The sequence below is a fragment of the Diadema antillarum genome, unplaced genomic scaffold (assembly GCF_040938485.1).
Source record: "Diadema antillarum isolate AM-2024a unplaced genomic scaffold, OU_Dant_1.0 scf00000053, whole genome shotgun sequence".
Classification (NCBI taxonomy): Eukaryota; Metazoa; Echinodermata; class Echinoidea; order Diadematoida; family Diadematidae; genus Diadema; species Diadema antillarum.
The window spans coordinates 318,210-336,067 of NW_027270942.1; the positions used below are offsets into that span (position 1 = coordinate 318,210).

General features: G+C 38.7%; 1 protein-coding gene across 2 annotated transcripts in view; it reads left to right on the forward strand.

The window, feature by feature from the left end:
• The first annotated feature begins 4,837 nt into the window (after window positions 1-4,837).
• Window positions 4,838-17,858, forward strand: part of LOC139715699 (uncharacterized) — a 29,562-nt gene continuing 16,541 nt past the window's right edge. The window contains exons 1-2 of one of the 2 annotated variants that reach the window (XM_071627248.1): window positions 4,838-5,480; window positions 11,119-11,430. In XM_071627248.1, coding sequence (XP_071483349.1) covers window positions 4,878-5,480; window positions 11,119-11,430 — 915 coding nt within the window. In that variant the 5' untranslated portion in view covers window positions 4,838-4,877. The remainder of the gene's footprint in view (window positions 5,481-11,118; window positions 11,431-17,858) is intronic. The other variant, XM_071627249.1, reaches the window with a different exon arrangement.

Below are 17,858 nucleotides of genomic sequence, written 5' to 3' on the forward strand. Positions count from 1 at the left end.
TGCAAGTGATTGTGAATTCTGTGAACATCGGTGAGCTGCTTATAAGACATCATTTTGTGCATCACAAGCAATGAAATGCATCAAACAGTCGCCGATGATAGTCATTTAGGTTTCATCGACCCATGTAAGTAATCCTAGTAGTTTCTGTTGAAAAATTAAGGAAATATAGCGCCGCAAAGGCACCCCTTTGTTCAACATGAAGATCTTTTATGGGAGCACGGCGCAGCCGCCACACGCAGTGTGGCGGCTGTCGCAGTTACCCCTCAAGTAGATGGTCTACTATCTCACTGAATTAGAATTACTTTGTTGTGGATACATGTCATTAGCTGGCAATTATCTATCTCATAAGCTACCCATGTGCGCATACCTCTCGCAGTTCACATCTGTTTACACTCTAGATTCTATTAAACTTAATTAATGAGCTAGAATCTCCCAGGCCAGGTTAGTAGGAGTACTTTATTTAATACCTTCAAATACTGTCTGTACAGTGCACTCCCGTTACAACGAACACGGTTATAACAAAATTTCGTTATAACGAAGTAAAACTTCTGGTCCCAAAATTATCGCCATTAATGTCTATGGTACAAAATTCACTTATAACGAACACGGTTATAGCGAAATTTTCGTTACAACAAAGTCTTTTCTGAGCCCCACGGACAAAGAAAAACAAAAGAAATGTGCTCCGTTATAACGAAATGCGGATCGCTTTCGAAAATTCGTAGCGGAACAAGCATGGGCGAACGCTTTACATCACGGTGTGTTCGCTCCGTGTGTCACGCACAGCGTTTCTGTCAATTTTATGCTCTCTTTAATGTAATATCCAAACGAAATTTAAAAGGTACAGTGTACCATTCCGTTTCACATATCTGCACAGTGTAAGATGAGTAGTCAACAAACAGAATATGACATATGCGTGGTTTCCTTTATTTTTGTTATATATTGTATTTTTTCGGTTATAACGAAATTTCGTTATAACGAAAGAACACTGCCGGTCCCGAGCATTTCGTTATAAGGGGAGTGCACTGTAGTGTGTTTTTTCCATGGTAGACCCCAATTGGTTCTTCTCTCCCTCTCTCTCCCTCTCTCTCTCTCTCTCTCTTTTGTAGGGAAGTTACAGGCAGTTACTGGCTGCATTGATTAACACTATCCAACCAAAGAAAGAATGTTTTGATGTTCTAAACTATAAAGGAGACTTTATCATGGGACTTCATGGCCTGTTATCACAAAGGTGATTTAAATTTAGTCCATGAATTAAAGTGAACATTAAAATAGGAGTACAATACCTTTGATCTACCTGTCCCTAACCGCACCAGCGACCCCACCATGTAGGCCTACTAGACAACAAGCGCCCCGCGCTGGGGTTAACCTGTCACATGCTTGTGCAAGCGCTCTATAATAGATCTATGTCTGTTGGCGTAATCATGCGACCTGTCGCACACATTTACGCAGACAAAATTTGCATAGATGACAAATCCATGCACTAAATTAAACTACTTTCATGAATTTAGGCTTAAAAGACTATAAACTGTGTACAATAATTTACACATTGACTGTAAGAACATGGATTGTTGTTGATGTTGATTTTTTTTTTTTTTTTTGGCTGATGAATATATAGTTAGGTGATACGCTATCAGCATATCACCTATTGTGATTGTCAAAATTTCTCTCTTTTTTTATTCTTCTTTCTTTCTGCCACATTTTGTGTCGTCAATATCTCAACAATGACATTACGGAATAACATGACATTTTCAGTCAACATGTCTCATAACAATATCTAGCCACAATAAGGTTTTCATGACAGTAACATATCTATGACGTCATCTAGGCGCCATTTTGTGATTTTCGGACCTTGTCACATGATCGATCATAACTTCATAACTAGATATCATTTCTGTATCATTTTCGGTGGACATAAAGTTCAGGTCACGCTCTATCTTACATTTTAACGCTAGTTACCCAGGTCATCATTACGCGCGCGTTTGCGCGCGTCAAAATTTTAAAAGGCTCAAAACGACTTCCCAATGGGAAATCTCGAAGTTTCAGACAATTTTAAGCGTTTCAAACATTTTCTCGCGTGCGCGTCCGTCCGCGCAATTTCGCGCGCAGAGGGCGTAACTAACATGAAAATGCAATTTTTTTGACCGATTTGGATTTCTGATACTTTGAGTAACAATATTCATTGATTTCCGATCGATTTTGACCTATAACAAAGGAATGCACTGGCGTCAAAGTTGAAATTCCGCGCGCGCGTCTTTCTGCAAATATAGTGAAAAAACATGTCTTTGTTTATTTCGCCATAGCTCTTTAAATCGTCCATTGACCCTATATTTCTCTTACATATTACAAAAGCATATGAATTGGAAATAACGTTTCAAGTACCGATATTGCCAGGAAAACTCATGACGTCATCATATCATCATCTGAAATCAAAAAAGTGGAATTAATTTTTTTGAGGTACTGTTTCTGACATTCATTTACTCGTATCTCTATTGTTTAAGCTTAATATTACCCCAAATTCAGATATGTTTTGCTTTGAACATTTGCCTTTCAAGTCCATGTCATGGTTTTAAAATTTGATGACGTCATCATACTTTAAATTGTGATTAAAAGTAAAGACACAAAATCGGACAAGTTTACGTGTTATGTCTATGGGAGGTGATTTTTTTAAAAACCATGCATTGACTTGACAACGTTTAAGCACCTTTATCTCAGCTGATTTTGCTCCATTTCCTCTGAAACTTTAGTATGTTGTAGCTGAGACAATAAGCTGCAGTAATCATGCATTTTATTCTTTGAAATCTTCTCATCAGATTGACAATTTTGCAGTTTAAAACTGAAAATGAAAATGGAATGTGGACAAAACGATTCCTCATGTATCTTTCACATACATAAGTTTACGTTCCCCATATTTTCTCGTCGAGACGTATGGCCGAGTGGCTAAAGGCGACGTCTCAGAGATGTAAGGTTGCGGGTTCGAACCCCACAAGATCACGAAACAAAATACTTAGCTATTTTACTTTTTTTTCTTCAATTTTGTATTACATATTCGTCCATGTAGAAATCACGTTCGTATATAAACGCACCTATACACACACACAGACACACACACACGCCATATCCCTCTTTTTTGTTTGTTGGAGACCACATTGCTTCGACTGCAGCAAAATTTTGCAGGTTGACTTTGTCAAACCGATCATAGTATGTAATGATGACGACTGAGGTGTTGTACTTTGAACAATTGTCTTTCAAGACGATGTCATTGTTTTGTAATTTGATGACGTCATTACACTGAAAATTGTGATTAAAGGCAAGGTATGAAAACCAGCCGATTATAGGTTTTATGTCTGTGGGACGTATTTTTCCCAAGTTGCCAGAAATGGCATAGCGACCTCAGTCGTTACAAGGCCGCTTTTCCGTCTAGCAATGCAATAGATGTTCACACGGCCACGTTGGTTGAGTGGGCATTCACTTTCCCCCTGTTATATCTATACATTGTTGTTTTTTTTTTGTCTTACCATTTCCGTGGATGACCCGTGGCCGAGTGGTTACAGAAACGGTTTCACATGCACGCTCAATATAACTTCAAGGTGCCTATATCACATTCTTTTCTTTGTCGATCACAGATGACTGTCATCTGATGACCACAAGCGTATCACCTAACTCGTCCTCAATGTGACGAGTTTTCATGTCTCGTTGTATATATGTAACTTTATTAATTAAGCAAAGTGTGAGTAGTGGGGCTGTTCTTTGCTGTTAAATGCAATTGTTAGGAGTTAGATAATGTGGACATGAACTTTAAACAGTGACATCCCTCATCACTATCGTGTACAATGTAGATTATTGTGCTTACTGTGGCACAATATAAAATAGAAACAAAACTTGTTGGGTAAGTTGTCAGTAGGTATCAAGAAATGTTCCAAATATCACTTTCCTTTGACAGTACTGTACACTTGACATGTGTACATACGTGTACATGTGGTGTGCATGGCAATAACAACAAGTAAAAGTAAGTTAAAATCCCAAATTTTGAAAATAGAAATCCCACAACAAAAAGAGAAACTACTATTGAGAGAGAGGGAGAGAGAGTCAGAGAGAAAGAGTCTTACTCTTATCTAAAACAGCACAATATACTGTTACCGTGTCAGTAAATCCAGTTCCTACCATGTCTTTGTAAATTTGAGGTTTTTTTTGTTGGTCCACTGAAAGGAAGTGGGGACTTTGCAACAACAGAAAAGAAAGAAGTGATGATAATGTTCACATCAAATATCAGCCACTTTCTTTCCAGCAGCTCTACATGTATGATTGATAGACTCCCTGCTCTTATGTTCCGGATTTTGCCAACAATCAATTCATACTGTAGGCATCAAGCTTCCAGTCCTGGTGTTGTAAAGTTTAATGGTTAAATTTACTACATGTTGCATTGTGCTCAGATTGAATTGATATCTTGCATTTACTTTCTCTTTGCATTTAAAACTCTGATTGTTGAGAGTGCTCACTCATGAAGTTACTTTTAAGAGTCAATGTATTACTATGCATTACTATTTGAACTTCGAACTGATATGTCGATTTGAGGAATGTAAATAACTAAATTGTATCCAATAGTACAGTGTTAAACTAAGTTGACTGAGCAAGTGCTGTGTATTCAACAATCACAGTCATGCAAACAGTGTTTGTTTCATTGTTTTATTTATTCATAATTTACGGTTTATAAAAAACTAACTACCGGTACCACAGTCCTTCAAACTGCTCTGTAGCATTGTAGAGAGCTTTGATAGTCAAATATTTCCATATTTGATGTGGTGAATTCAGTTTGACCAATTTAGTTTGTATTGTTTGTTTGTGTTTTATTTGTGCCAGATGAGTCAGAGTTTGGAACGATGGCAGCTGTGAACGCCTCGCCGACACACCAGGAGATAAGGACCACTGGGCAACGGGATAGGCAACATCCGCATAGAGATTTTTCAGAGACCACTTTTCGTACAAGGACTAGCAATTTCATACCTACTTCAACCGCCCACAAAGTAGCTGACTCTAAATATACAGATGCATCTTCAAAGTTCACTGGCAATGAACAGACAAATGGAATGATGGCAAGTGACACAAGACCACATTGGACGGTCGTTGATCACAGGGAAGACGAAAGGCTGGGAACAATTGCCGCCAGTGCTGCTGAGCTTGAAGGAGATAGAAGCTCTTCCATGCAGGTTTACGAGATCCAGCACTTACGGGTGCAGGTGCAGAGTATTGGTGTTCTCCAGGACCTTCTGAGTGATTTACGGGCGGAAAATGAGGCCCTCACGTCGATTGTGGATTCCTTGATGATGGACATCAGGGAGAGAGGTTTCAGTATCAGCGGGAGTGTCCAGGAGAGATTGTCCCAGCTGAGGCTAGGCAGCATGAGTGTGCCAGACACTGAGTGGTCTGTAGAGTTGAAGAGACCTCCATATACCTCTCACAGAGAGACAGAAAGAAGAGATCAGGTGGGTGACACAGTGCTGGGTTGCCAACACAAAGTAAGCCGTAACAACCAGTGTATTGGGTATATGTGCTTATATGTATGCAAAGTTACATCAGAGAAGCTACAGGTGGCAAAATCTGTCAGACAAGAAGAAAAAAGATGATATTTTTACATTTTAATCTTTGAAAGAGCCACTTACAATAAAGCTCAATTCACATTTGTGACCGTGCATCACAAAACAAACAAAAAGTCGCACGCACAGAGTGTGTGTGAGGACTGAAAATAGGTGAAATGGGTCAACCTAGCTAGCCAGTCTCGACTTTTTCATATTTTCCAAAAGAGCAAGTCTTCACATTATGCTAAAACTTGGGATCATGTATAAAACGAACAGGAAAGTGTGTTTTTTATTAAAGCAGTTTATCTCGAACAATTTTTTTTCTTCAGAATAGTGTGATTAGGTCTGTCTTTAGAGTCCCCTTTTCATTTCTTAAAACCCCTGTACGTACTCTTCACTTTCAACTCTAATAACTTTAGAAAGGATGATGCTACTGCTTTGAAAGTTAGCATTAATCATGGACAGAATGTGTAAATAAATAGCACGGCTTGGTAAAGATTAGGCGCTTGAATAGACTCTGTGCTTTACAGCCTCTTTTCTCAGTTCACACCTTTCCTGAGCATTTTGTGTGCTTTCTTTCCAATATTTAGATTGAGTTGTACATCATTTTAAAGCTTAAAGTCTGTTCTTTCAGAATGTGCTCTTAGCTGAAAATTCATGTCTGGCGACTTTTTGTTGGTTTTGTGATGCAGGGTCACATTTAAGCGTCCACTGGAGTGTTGCAGAATACAAACACTTGGAATAGAAACTCAGTAGAATTTGATAATTTCAGGCATTCTTTAAAGTTACTGTTCTGCATACCGGTGTAGATATTCTCAGCATCTCAAATGAGAATGGTTTGGATGTAAAAAAGATCTATCCTCCAACATTTTCTGTTCTATTCTTTTGGGTTTACATTTTGCAACTTATAGTGTTAAATGCATTCAGAATGGGCCTATTGTATTTCTTGCTTAAAAGATTTTTTTTTGTGAATTCCCCTACCCCCTCCCACAAATACCTAAGGCACTTTTAGAAGTAGGAATTATAAGTTGGCAAAAGACTGAGGCAATAACTCCTCTAGGGTGTTGGTGGTAGGGTAATGGGGAGTCTGTGGAAACCAGCTCCCTTACATTACTTCTTCTAGTCGAACACGATCAGATTGTTAGATTTAGGATTTATTTCAGGCATCACGTAATGGAAAACATGATTTTTTGTTAATGGATATTACCGGTATATTATATCATTCATTGTCTGATTTTGCGTCCGACATATTGGAATTTCGGATCTTATCTTGTAACTCTTGAAGGGAATTCATTTCCTGACTGCTAAAAATATTTACGTCACGGCATGCATTTGCCCCTGTATATAGAATATATTTGTAAAGAGAGCCGGTCATAAAAGTAGGAATATTGGAAGTGCCGAGTAAACATTTTATTTTGTGCTTCCAGAGGTTGACAGCTCTGTACACGGCATGTGCCGATTGGAAACATAGTCAGAAGTTGCTTGATGAGAGAAAAATGAAACAGATGCCAAACCCTTCAAAAGAAAAATGAAACAGAAACCACAATTTTGATATTAATGGGAAAGATTGAAATTAATTTTCTTTGTTTGACATTGGGGCAGATGAAGAACACAAAGCTAAACTACAAATTCTAGGAAAAGATTAAAATAGAATACATACAGTACGAGAGGAAGCTAGAAATGTCGCTATGGCGACTGCTATGCCTCCGCCATAATGCATGATTCTCCTAATAGGTCTAGATAGTACATGTGGACAATGTGTGATTACATTTTCACAAAACTGGCAAAATATTGAAATGACAAGTTTGTCAGAAATGTGTTGAATGTTCACCTTCCTTGAACTTGGTTTAATTGGATGAACAGGAGAGCATGTATTTGGGGATTTTAAGGACTTTAACTTGACTTTGACCCATTCATACATTTATGCATTGAGTAATTTTCATGGTACCGGTATGGAGAAAAAGTGCAATTTCTGTACTGAATAGTACATTGTTACCATGTTCATCTGGCCTTAGACCCTAAAATTCATAAGATAATCACTTTCAGGTAGAACATGCATAGATATGCAGTAAGTTTCACGATAAATTGAGCCACTTCCGAGATATGGAGGAAAAAGTTAGTTCAGCACTTTCACTTGATCTTTGACCTTTTGACCTTTGAGGCAATAAAAAAAGAAAAAGAAAAAAAAACTCCAGAGAATTTCTATTAGGTTACACATGCAAACACCAAGTGTAAAAAAAAAAAAAAAACTAATCCTGCTGGCATTGCATTAACATGAGGGAAATAGTAAAATTTTGAAGTGTTGCACTTGACCTTTGACCCCTAACCTTTGACCCCATGAACCCTACATTCTCTAGATAATCACTGCCAGTCAGTACATGTCTATGTTCCATGAAGATACCTTGAACAATTTTCCAATTTACAGAGAAAAAAAAAGAAGTTTTAATACTTTTACTCGACCTTTTGACCTTTGACCTTTGACCTCATGACCCAAACTTTCACCAGAGAATCTAAATTGGGTAATACATGTATACACTAAGTTTCAAGAAAATATCTTCAGGCATTGCATAGATATGGTGGAAATAGTGAAATTTTATGTATTTGACCTTGACCTTTTGACCTTTGACCTTGAGCACGTGCACCCAAAAGTTGATAGGCACAACTTCACCCCCTAATACACATACATGCCAAGTTTCATTAGGATACCTCAACAGCTTTTGATAGTTACCTTGTCCACAAAATTCATTACGGACGGACGGAAAGACGGACGGAAGGACGGATGGACGGACGGACGGAAGGACGGACGGACGGACGGACGGATGGACAACCCGAAAACATAATGCCTCCGGCACCACTTCGTGGCGGAGGCATAATAATCATCAGTTGTAGGAAAAGAAAGTAGCAGAGTTGTTGTCCAATACATTCAATATTGAGAACAATATTGAATTCAAATGGGAAAGTAAAAATTGTTGTTTAAAAAAAAAAAAAAGAATGGAAAGACCACAGTCAATGTACTCTGTACCAGGTTTCTCTGAGTGGGGGAAGCCCCTGAAGAAGACTGTTAATATGATATTGTGACATGAGACCAGGAAAAAAAAATGTTGCAGGTAGCTATTTGGGTTGTACCTTGGAGCTGGGAGCTGCTCCATGGTTGCACTTTGACTTTAGCAAGCAGTGTGATGCTGGTTATTTAGCAGTGTTGAACTTACAACCCATAATTCGCAAAATAGAATTTGCCTTAACTCACTAAACTTAAAAAAATTATAGATTTGTGTGTGTGTGTGTGTGTGTGTGTGTGTGTGTGTGTGTGTGATTTTTTTCCTGAGCTACTTCTCTTATTTTTCTGTTTTCATACAGAGCAGCATACAATGTAGTAAATTAAGATGAGATTTTTCGTTAAATTCAGCTGAAGGAGGTAATTTTGAATGTGACCAGCTGCTGTAAAAATAGATGTTTTTGCGTATGTAAAACCTTTGAGAATTTCGCAAGGAGGTAAGATTTGCAAAATTAAAATGCATGAAAGTGTTTGTCTACACAGAGTACTTGTATTGAATGCCAGTGGCAATTTGCAAAAGTTTCATGCCATAAAAAAAGGCCACCGGTCCCCAATTTGCGAAAGTTTCATGCTGTGAATGTTTCTACAGTGTAGTTTTACAGGGCATTCTCCACAAGTTTTGGCATTTCTTCACTGTAGGTGGATTTACATGGTTTCTTGCACTCACTGTGTTTACCCTGGGTAGTTCATTTTCAGCTGTAACTTCAACTAGGAATGTCCAATGGTAATGATATTTGGTACAAAGGAAGAAAGTCATGAATTGTAAACAATTGGCTGCGTAAATAAGGGTAATGAACTTCAAACTGAAGTAAAGGTAAAGGTAGTACTCCCTACTAGATCAGCTAAAATTTAACTTTCGTACTGGCACTTCCAGAAGGAAAGTACATGTATAATGTTATTGGTGTGATGGATGGAAATACAACTGTACATCAAGAAATATTTCCTTTGTGCACAGAGGGTTGAAAATCAATCCCTGAGGTCAGAGGTCTTGAGTGTTTATAAAATGTTTATGAATATAAAAGCTCATTATACAACCTGTAAAAGATGATATTGTCGTAATGGAAAAGCCAACTGAGCTTTCTATTTGCAATTTTGGGACATGAAATCAGCACACCCCGCCCAAATTGGCCAATAATCATGCAGGCCTTGCATGTATACTGCAATCGGCCCCAATCATTCTGGCATCCTCCCATATGGGGCTCCCTGATTGCAAAACACAAATGGGGGTGTGGTCACATGAACAGCAATTGGGTGCTACACGTGTTACTCTGTTGTCTGCTGTGCTCCACCAGGGGGGTCTAAAGGTTTGCATTATTGAAAATTAATGTAGCGAACATTTTGTTGATAGTGACACACATGAACTATCAATAATTATTACAGGAAGATTGTATCAAGGTCACATATTTCATGAAACCTCATGGGAGCATTTTTTTAAAAGCACTGTTTGTTTGTTCATGATACCATTCTGTTTTGGGTGTGACACCATTCATTGATTGATTCTACATGTGACATATCTATTTGACTGATGCAAAAAAATAAAAAAAAATAAAAAGATGATCAAAAAAGATCCTTACATAATCTTTTTAGCTGTTTATAAAGCTATTATTTTCATGAATTGTGTAAGGCCTATAAATTGTGTAAGGCTATGGCAGCATTGCTCATCTGTACTGTACGTCTGTTCTCCATTGTACAGCTCAAAGTGTGAATATTTGTTTGCTTTTTAATAGCAATATACATCATTTGTAGAAGGTTCTCACTGATAAAGATTAATTCATCGTATACCGGGGCTCCACACTAGTGGTAGCCTGATGGCCTGGGGCCACTAAAAATTGATGTTGTGACACCAAATTTTCAAAGAGGCTATTTTCTGGTGGCCCAGTCAGGAAGCTAAAATATTTAAAAAAAATCAATTTTTATATTCCCCACTATCATAGGCTGCTACATTTCTTTGTTGGGCCACCAAAATTTCACATTCAAAGATTTTCGTGGCCCAGATCAAATGGGCCACTGTAGAAAAAAAAGTTAGTCTCGAGCCCAGTACATGTAGTTTACACATAGAAATCAATGTAAATTTTGACTGGATAGATGTTTTTTTTTTTTGGTATGAATGAATGCTTTTATCAGTTCTTTGTTCTATTTGAAGCTTTGCCCAGACATAAAGAATGGGTACTTATAATACTCCAAAATTTTTATGATCAAATGTGCCTTGTTGTAATATCATAATTGTAAAACGCAATATATTTGCGGCATGAAAATTTCTTTGCGAATTGGAGCCGACGGCCTTTCTTGCAGCACAATATTTTTGCGACTTACCACTGGCATCCAATGCATATTGTGTAAGTAAGAACTTTCGCATGCATTTTAATTTTGCGAATGTTGCCCCTCGTGAAATTCGCAAAATTAAAATGTACGTGAACATTCCTTGTTTTACAGTATTCTTGACTACCGGTAAAGATTAACCATCCCAATGTCTCACATGCTCATTGTCAGCAGCTCCAGGAATTGACAGCTCGACTCAGGGAAAAGAATGAAGAAGTGGAGGTGCTCCAGTCGGAAGTCGACACGCTCAGGCAAAACCTAAAGAGTACCAATGACGAGAAGGCTCAAGAGATCGCCCGCCTCACACAGCTGCTGCATGACAGCGCTGTGGACCGCCAGAGTTCGGCAGCGATCTGCCGCTCGCTGAGCGAAGAGACAGAGAACTTGAAGGCCAGGCTCCATTATCTCAGCGAGGAATGCCGAAGACTAACTGCCCAACTGGCTGCAGAATGCGACTTGAAAGCCAAGCGGCCTGCAGAGAGGGTGAGGGAAATGAAACTCCTTTCCATTGCAAAGATATTTGTGTGTGTATGTGTGTGTGTGTGTGTTTTGGTCTCTTCTTGTATCCAGGGACCTGGTACTGAATGTGAGAAACCTGAATCAGTATGGAGCCACCTACTCTCCCGATCCTGCAGGCAAACTCTTCAAAAAAACAAGACATTTCTTCATCTCTTAACAACTGAAATTAACATTGTACCCAATTTATGAAGCATTTTTTTCCTATTGCATTTGCAATAGATGAGCAACTGTACATTGTTAAAATTATATAGTAACACAAATACATGTATCTCCCATACAGCTGTACTGCTCCAAAGATTCATCGTGGTTTATGATTCGTGAATATTCGCATCCCTGTCGGTGTGAACAGACCATGATGTTATCGTTCGTTTGCTACCTATTGTGTTTTTAATACAGTGAATATTGTCTCTTGAAATGCTGCTTTTGTGTGTGTATGTGTGAATGTGTGTGTGCCCACATTTGTGAATAAAATGCCCAATATTGGGGCACCAGATGTGGATCATACAAAATTTTGACCATCAATCCCACCTTCCCCCCTCCCACCTCCGATCATCGAAAGCTACAAATGTCCTTATCTCAGTAAAGCGTCAGGGATACAAAAAACTCGTAAAGACCCATTGTGTATGGCTTTATACATTCGATGAGTGTACACTTTATTTGCTGATGGGCAGTTTGATTCTAGCAGGCCTTCTTGAGTCATGGTTTTTGAAAATGTGGTGGTGCCAGTGAATGGACAAGGCCGGTGAAACGGGGGGGGGGGGGGGGGGGGGGGGGGGGGGGGGGGCTCGCCCCCCCCCTACTTTTTGTGCACCATACAAAGGAATACATAAAGGTGTCATCACTTTGGCCCCCCCCCAAAAAAAAAAAATTATTATTATTTTTTTCTTTTGCTTGTCAGCTGAAGAAACCCAGAAGTGGAAGGAGAAAAATGAGCTGAAAACCTTTTTTTTTCTTTTGCTTGTCAGCTGAAGAAACCCGGAAGTGGGAGGGGAGAGATGAGTTGAAGACCTTGTTTTTGTGTGTGTGTGTGTGTGTGTATGTGTTTGTTTTTTTGTTTTTTTTGCTTGTTAGCTCATGAAACCCGCAAGTGGGTCCCCCACTTTTGAAAATGCTCCGCCGGCCCTGATGGAGATTGACTAAATTGGGTCTGAAACCTTCCCACCACACAGAATCCCCATACTGCTGGGTCTGTACTCAGGGTAGGTTTACAGTCAGAGGCAAATGGCGATGGTGGCTGTCATGACGATGGGATAGGAAGCAGGGCCATGGATGAAAGAAGTCATACGGAGAGTCAACATGGCACTACAAACCCGTTTGCTTGCTTGCATGAAGCAGCTAACACTCACTCCCAGGCAAGAAATATGAATCGCGCACTTGCCCACTCAGAGTTGTAGTTTAGGGCCAATTCCAAAAGGCCCACTTGTGGTAGTGGGAGATAAATCTGAAAAATATGAATGTTGCGGTCAGCTTTAGTGCAGTACAGATGCATCACCTCTTCTAAACAGAAGACTATCAACACTCATAAGCCAAGTTCAAATATATGGGGGTGTTTACCTTTAACAGGCCATGTTTATCTTCACTCATGTGCTGTCCAATAAAGTTCATGTTGACATGCGCTCATCTGACTACCGTTGATATGACTCCTTTATTTTCCCTACAAATTTCCTCCACTCAGCCATTGTCTGTGCCTATTGATTTTGGCATATTTTTTTGGTTGTGTGTGTGTGTGTGTGTGTGTGTGTGCATGCCTGATTCTATTGTTTAGGTCCTTGCTTCTCAACTATCTTTAACCTGACACCAACTCTCTCTTGAAATTTGTTTTCAAGGCCCATTTAGATTAGAATTTACCAATAACTTTGTTTTTTTTTTCTGACCTGAGAGAGTCCATTTTTTAAAAAGAGTGAAAAATGCTCTCATTTTTTAGCCCTTTGTTCTTTGTATCCATATTGTATGATTGCTTGTGTCCAGTGGCGTATCTGGGGGGGTAAGGGGAGCACGTGCCCCGGGCGCCACTCCTTGGGGGCGCCAAAAAACGAAAAAACGAACGGAAAAAAGAAGAAGAAGAAGAAAAAGAAAAAATCTCGCCCGGACTGGGGGGGGGGGGGGGGGGGAAACCAAATCAAACAAGATTAAAAACAAAACATGATGATGATGCGGACAAAATGACAATGTTTATTGTGTTCACACAAGAATTCCATGTTTTGTAAGTGGAAATATAAAAAGAGATAAGAACAAAATGTGATGATGACGCGGACAAAATGACGATGTCTATTGTGTTCACACATGCTATTTTATATTTAGCAGGCAAAATGTTACACGGAGCAGCGACTGCAATATCTTACGCTCCGAAGCGATTGCCGATTGGATTAAAAGAGGGCGCCAACGGTTTCGAATATACGGGGGAGGTGGGAGGCGCAAAAAACCCAAATCAAACAAGATAAGAACAAAAGCTAATGATGACGCAGAAATATACAAATTTCGGCTCACTCGCTCGTACTAATTTAGAGTATTTTTACAAGTCCTCAGTTTGTTGGTATAAATCGTTATTTATAAGGCCGTCACTTTATCTTGATGGGAATTGTAGGTTTAATAGGCAAAAAATGACAAGAATTCCATGTTTTGTAAGCTGAGATAAAAAAAATTTCGGCTCGCTTGCTGCGCTCGCTTGCTAAGATTTATCAATAAAAAAAAGATAAGAACAAAACGTGACGATGATGCGGAAATATACAAATTTCGGCTCACTCGCTCGTACTAATTTAGAGTATTTTTTCAAGTCCTCATTTTGTTGGTACAAATCGTTATCTATATAAGGCCGTCACTATATCTTCATTAGAATTGTAAGATTTAATAACCAAAAAATGACAATAATTCCATGTTTTGTAAGCTTAAATACACAAATTTTCGGTTCCCTCGCTGCGCTCGCTCGCCAAAATTTGAATATAAAAAAAGAGGTAAACAATTCGTGATGATGACGCGGAAATATACAAATTTCGGCTCACTTTAAAGTCACTACCGGGATGGGGTTGGGGTTGACTTTAACACTTTTTCAGAAATTAGGGGCGCAATTTTCGCGCTTGCCCCGGGCGCTGTTTTCCCTAAATACGCCACTGCTTGTGTGTGTTGCAAAATTTTTGAAAGCCTTTTAATTGCTAAATTGAGAACTGATTCTAGAATTGGCATTGTGTTTTAGAAGATTAAAACTCTTTTTCTTAATTTTTTTTTTTTAATTTCCTGTTTTGTGCAGTTCTTAGTCGGTTCCATCCTATTTTTTTTTCAAAAATAAGATATTCTTTTGTATAAAGATATGTAAAACCTTAAAAAATTCAAATAGTGCAGATTTTACAATGATAATTTTTGCAATGTTCAAAAGTCCCCTTTTAATAGGACTTTTATGGATATTACATGAAAATTTTATAACTGTGGAAAATTAGAGACAATTTGATACTCTGCTGAAATTACCAATTACTAACAACATTGGATATTTTCAACTACATGTTCAAATTGACTTAAAATAAACCAAACAAACATTAATGACTGAAATTTCATCAGAATTGGACAACTTTTTTTATGGCATTTTAAAATCTTCTATGTTTTTTTTCTTCATCCAGTAGTGATGATTAGTCACCATCACTCATTCTAAATAAGGTGGTAAAATCAACACCCTATCGGTTCCCTATTGACTTTAATTTCCTCATTTGAATTGGAACAAGAGGAAAGACATAATCTTGCATGCAGGTCCAACTTAGCACATGACTGTTGACACTGTTCTCAAAGTATTAAATTACACAGAATGTCTACATACCGCACAGAAAGTGAATTTGACAAGAGTAGTGTCAGTAGTATTATGTCATATCAAGGGGTTCTACCAGCTGAATATTGTAAAAGGCAGTTTTAACAATTTAGGATTAAGGACTTTTGGCTACATTGCCAACCAAGCACATGATATTTGATGATGTTTTTGTGTGTGCATGCTGTATATCGATTGGAAACTTAATAATGAGGAATGATGTCATCACCATATGGTCGTGACCAATTGCATGTGGTGAAAAAGGGGACAGTTTGATTTAATGCTGTGGCTTCCCCATCTCAAGTGGGAATCTGATGAAACTTCTCCCTTTTTATTGTTTAATTTTTACACTATTATTAAAAGTCATTGGACTAGAGCGAGTAGTCTTGCATTTTGACTCTGCAGTTAAATCAGGAACTTCCTAAAAACGTGATGTATATGTACAGTAAAGTGCAGACGAGGCTGAAACTCCCAAAATAGTTATAGAACATCTCTATAGGCTCATACATCTCCATGACTTGTGGTTGCAAAGAGGACACGAAGTACTGAAAAGTCTCCGAGACTAATTACCAGGGCGTAATTTATCACCCGTGAAAGCCATGCAATCATACCAAAAGAGAAAAAGCAACAGTGCTATGCACTGTAAAAGTGGATGTTTTCGCACGACTAATTTTTTGCGCTTGGCTGGGTAAGAAGAGTTTCACGCATTTTTAATTCCACAGACATAAACTACTGGGACATATGGGAAGCACAAATGTTTGTGTGCTTTTATTTTCATGCTAGTTTCTGGTTGCGCAAAATGTGCGAAAATTTCCACACCACAAAAATTTCCACTTTTATAGTACACTTTTGTGAAAGCTGTACATTCATTTACATGTACAGACCTTTCTTACCTTTGTTTTGTTTTGTTTTTTGTTTTTTTAACAAGCTGTTATTGGCAAAAAGTGTAATTGATCTTTAGAAAGAAGGATATCAGTGATATGACTAAAATAGCTCTGTTTATAAAACACCTACAAAAACTAGATCCTTGTTATGTGATTGGTTGTTTGATGTTGTTCATTTGTCCCATTTTAAGTCATCATTTCACTTGTGCAATTGTGGCTCCATTTACCGTGCAATCTTGGGTCCATACTTGTAGGATTTGCTCCATTGCACGAACCCTGAGAACCCAGCACACTACATGCATTAGGGCCTATAGATGTGTTTGTAGTGTGCATGCGATCCAGCGCACTAGAGCATTTAGCGCTCAGTGAGCACTTTCTCAATCTCAGATCTTGCACATTCTCTCGTTTCTAAATTCATCAAAACATCAAATGACAAGGATCTATTTCTGTGTGTTATATTCATAAAACAAATAAATATTATGTCTTTCATTAATGCAGTGGACAGCAACTGGGCTGTGCCTTGTTGAATGGATCATTTCATCTTTCACCTCATGAAATATTCAGTTCATTGCGCTCATAAACATTGACTTGCTAGTATTTAAATGATGCCAGCTCAACTTAAACGTTCACACACCTGTAGTCCCGAATTCACGAAGGTGGTACAAATGAAACCATGGTTTAAACCATGGACAAAAACCATGGAGCGCCAAGTGTCGCACAGAATATTTTGTTACGAAATTGGTCATTTCGTCGACAAAATGACCGTTTCGTTAATAGAATTATCATTTTGTGGACGAAATGTTCATTTAGTTACAAAATGTTGTCATTTCGTTACAAAATAATCATTTCATCGACGAAATGACCATTTTTGTAACGAAATATTCCGTGCGACACTTGGTGCTCCATGGTTTTTGTCCATGGTTTAAACCATGGTTTCATTTGTACCACCTTCGTGAATTCGGGCCATTGAGTTTGCTTGACAGGGTGTGAAAGAAATATAGACAGACAGGGGTGTAAATACAAAAATGCTTGCATGCAGTTCTAGCTCCCTTGATATTTGAAGACCAGTTGAGAAATGTGTCTTGTGAAATGGGTAGTTGGGATTCCCAGTCTCACTATAGTTTAACCCGTTGAGGACGGTTTGATTATGCTACAACACGCATTTGCCATAGATACCTGAAAGGAGCAACAATATGTTTGTAGAGACATTAAGGGGGGGGGGGGGGCAGGGACAAGGCTCAAAGGTCTGTGTTATATCTATTCATGAAGTAGACTTGGTATCACAGGCTTCTGTAAAATAGCCTCCAGAAATTTATTTGGTGTCCTTCACACAATCAAACAGGTTTTCCACAGCAGAACCATTGAAATTTAAAAGATCAGAAGCCTTAAAGGGATCATATAGTTTCAGAGACTCCAACCCAAAGCACCTTCTGATCTGGAGATTCTCCCGCCTGAAACCCCTAGCAAACGGGAGACTCCAACTTGATGTGTGCGAAGCGCGAAGTTCCTAGGGTTCTAGATGCTCTCTTGTGCTATCTAAGGCTTATTTTTTCAACATACGATAGAAATAAGTAAGAAATCCCTTCCAACGGGAGACAAAGAGCCAGGGCGGGAGAAATTAAATCTCAAACGGGAGAACGGGAGATTTTGCAAAAATGGGTTTTCGGCGGGAGATCTCCCGTCGAAAACGGGAGAGTTGGAGTCTCTGTAGTTTTGGTTGA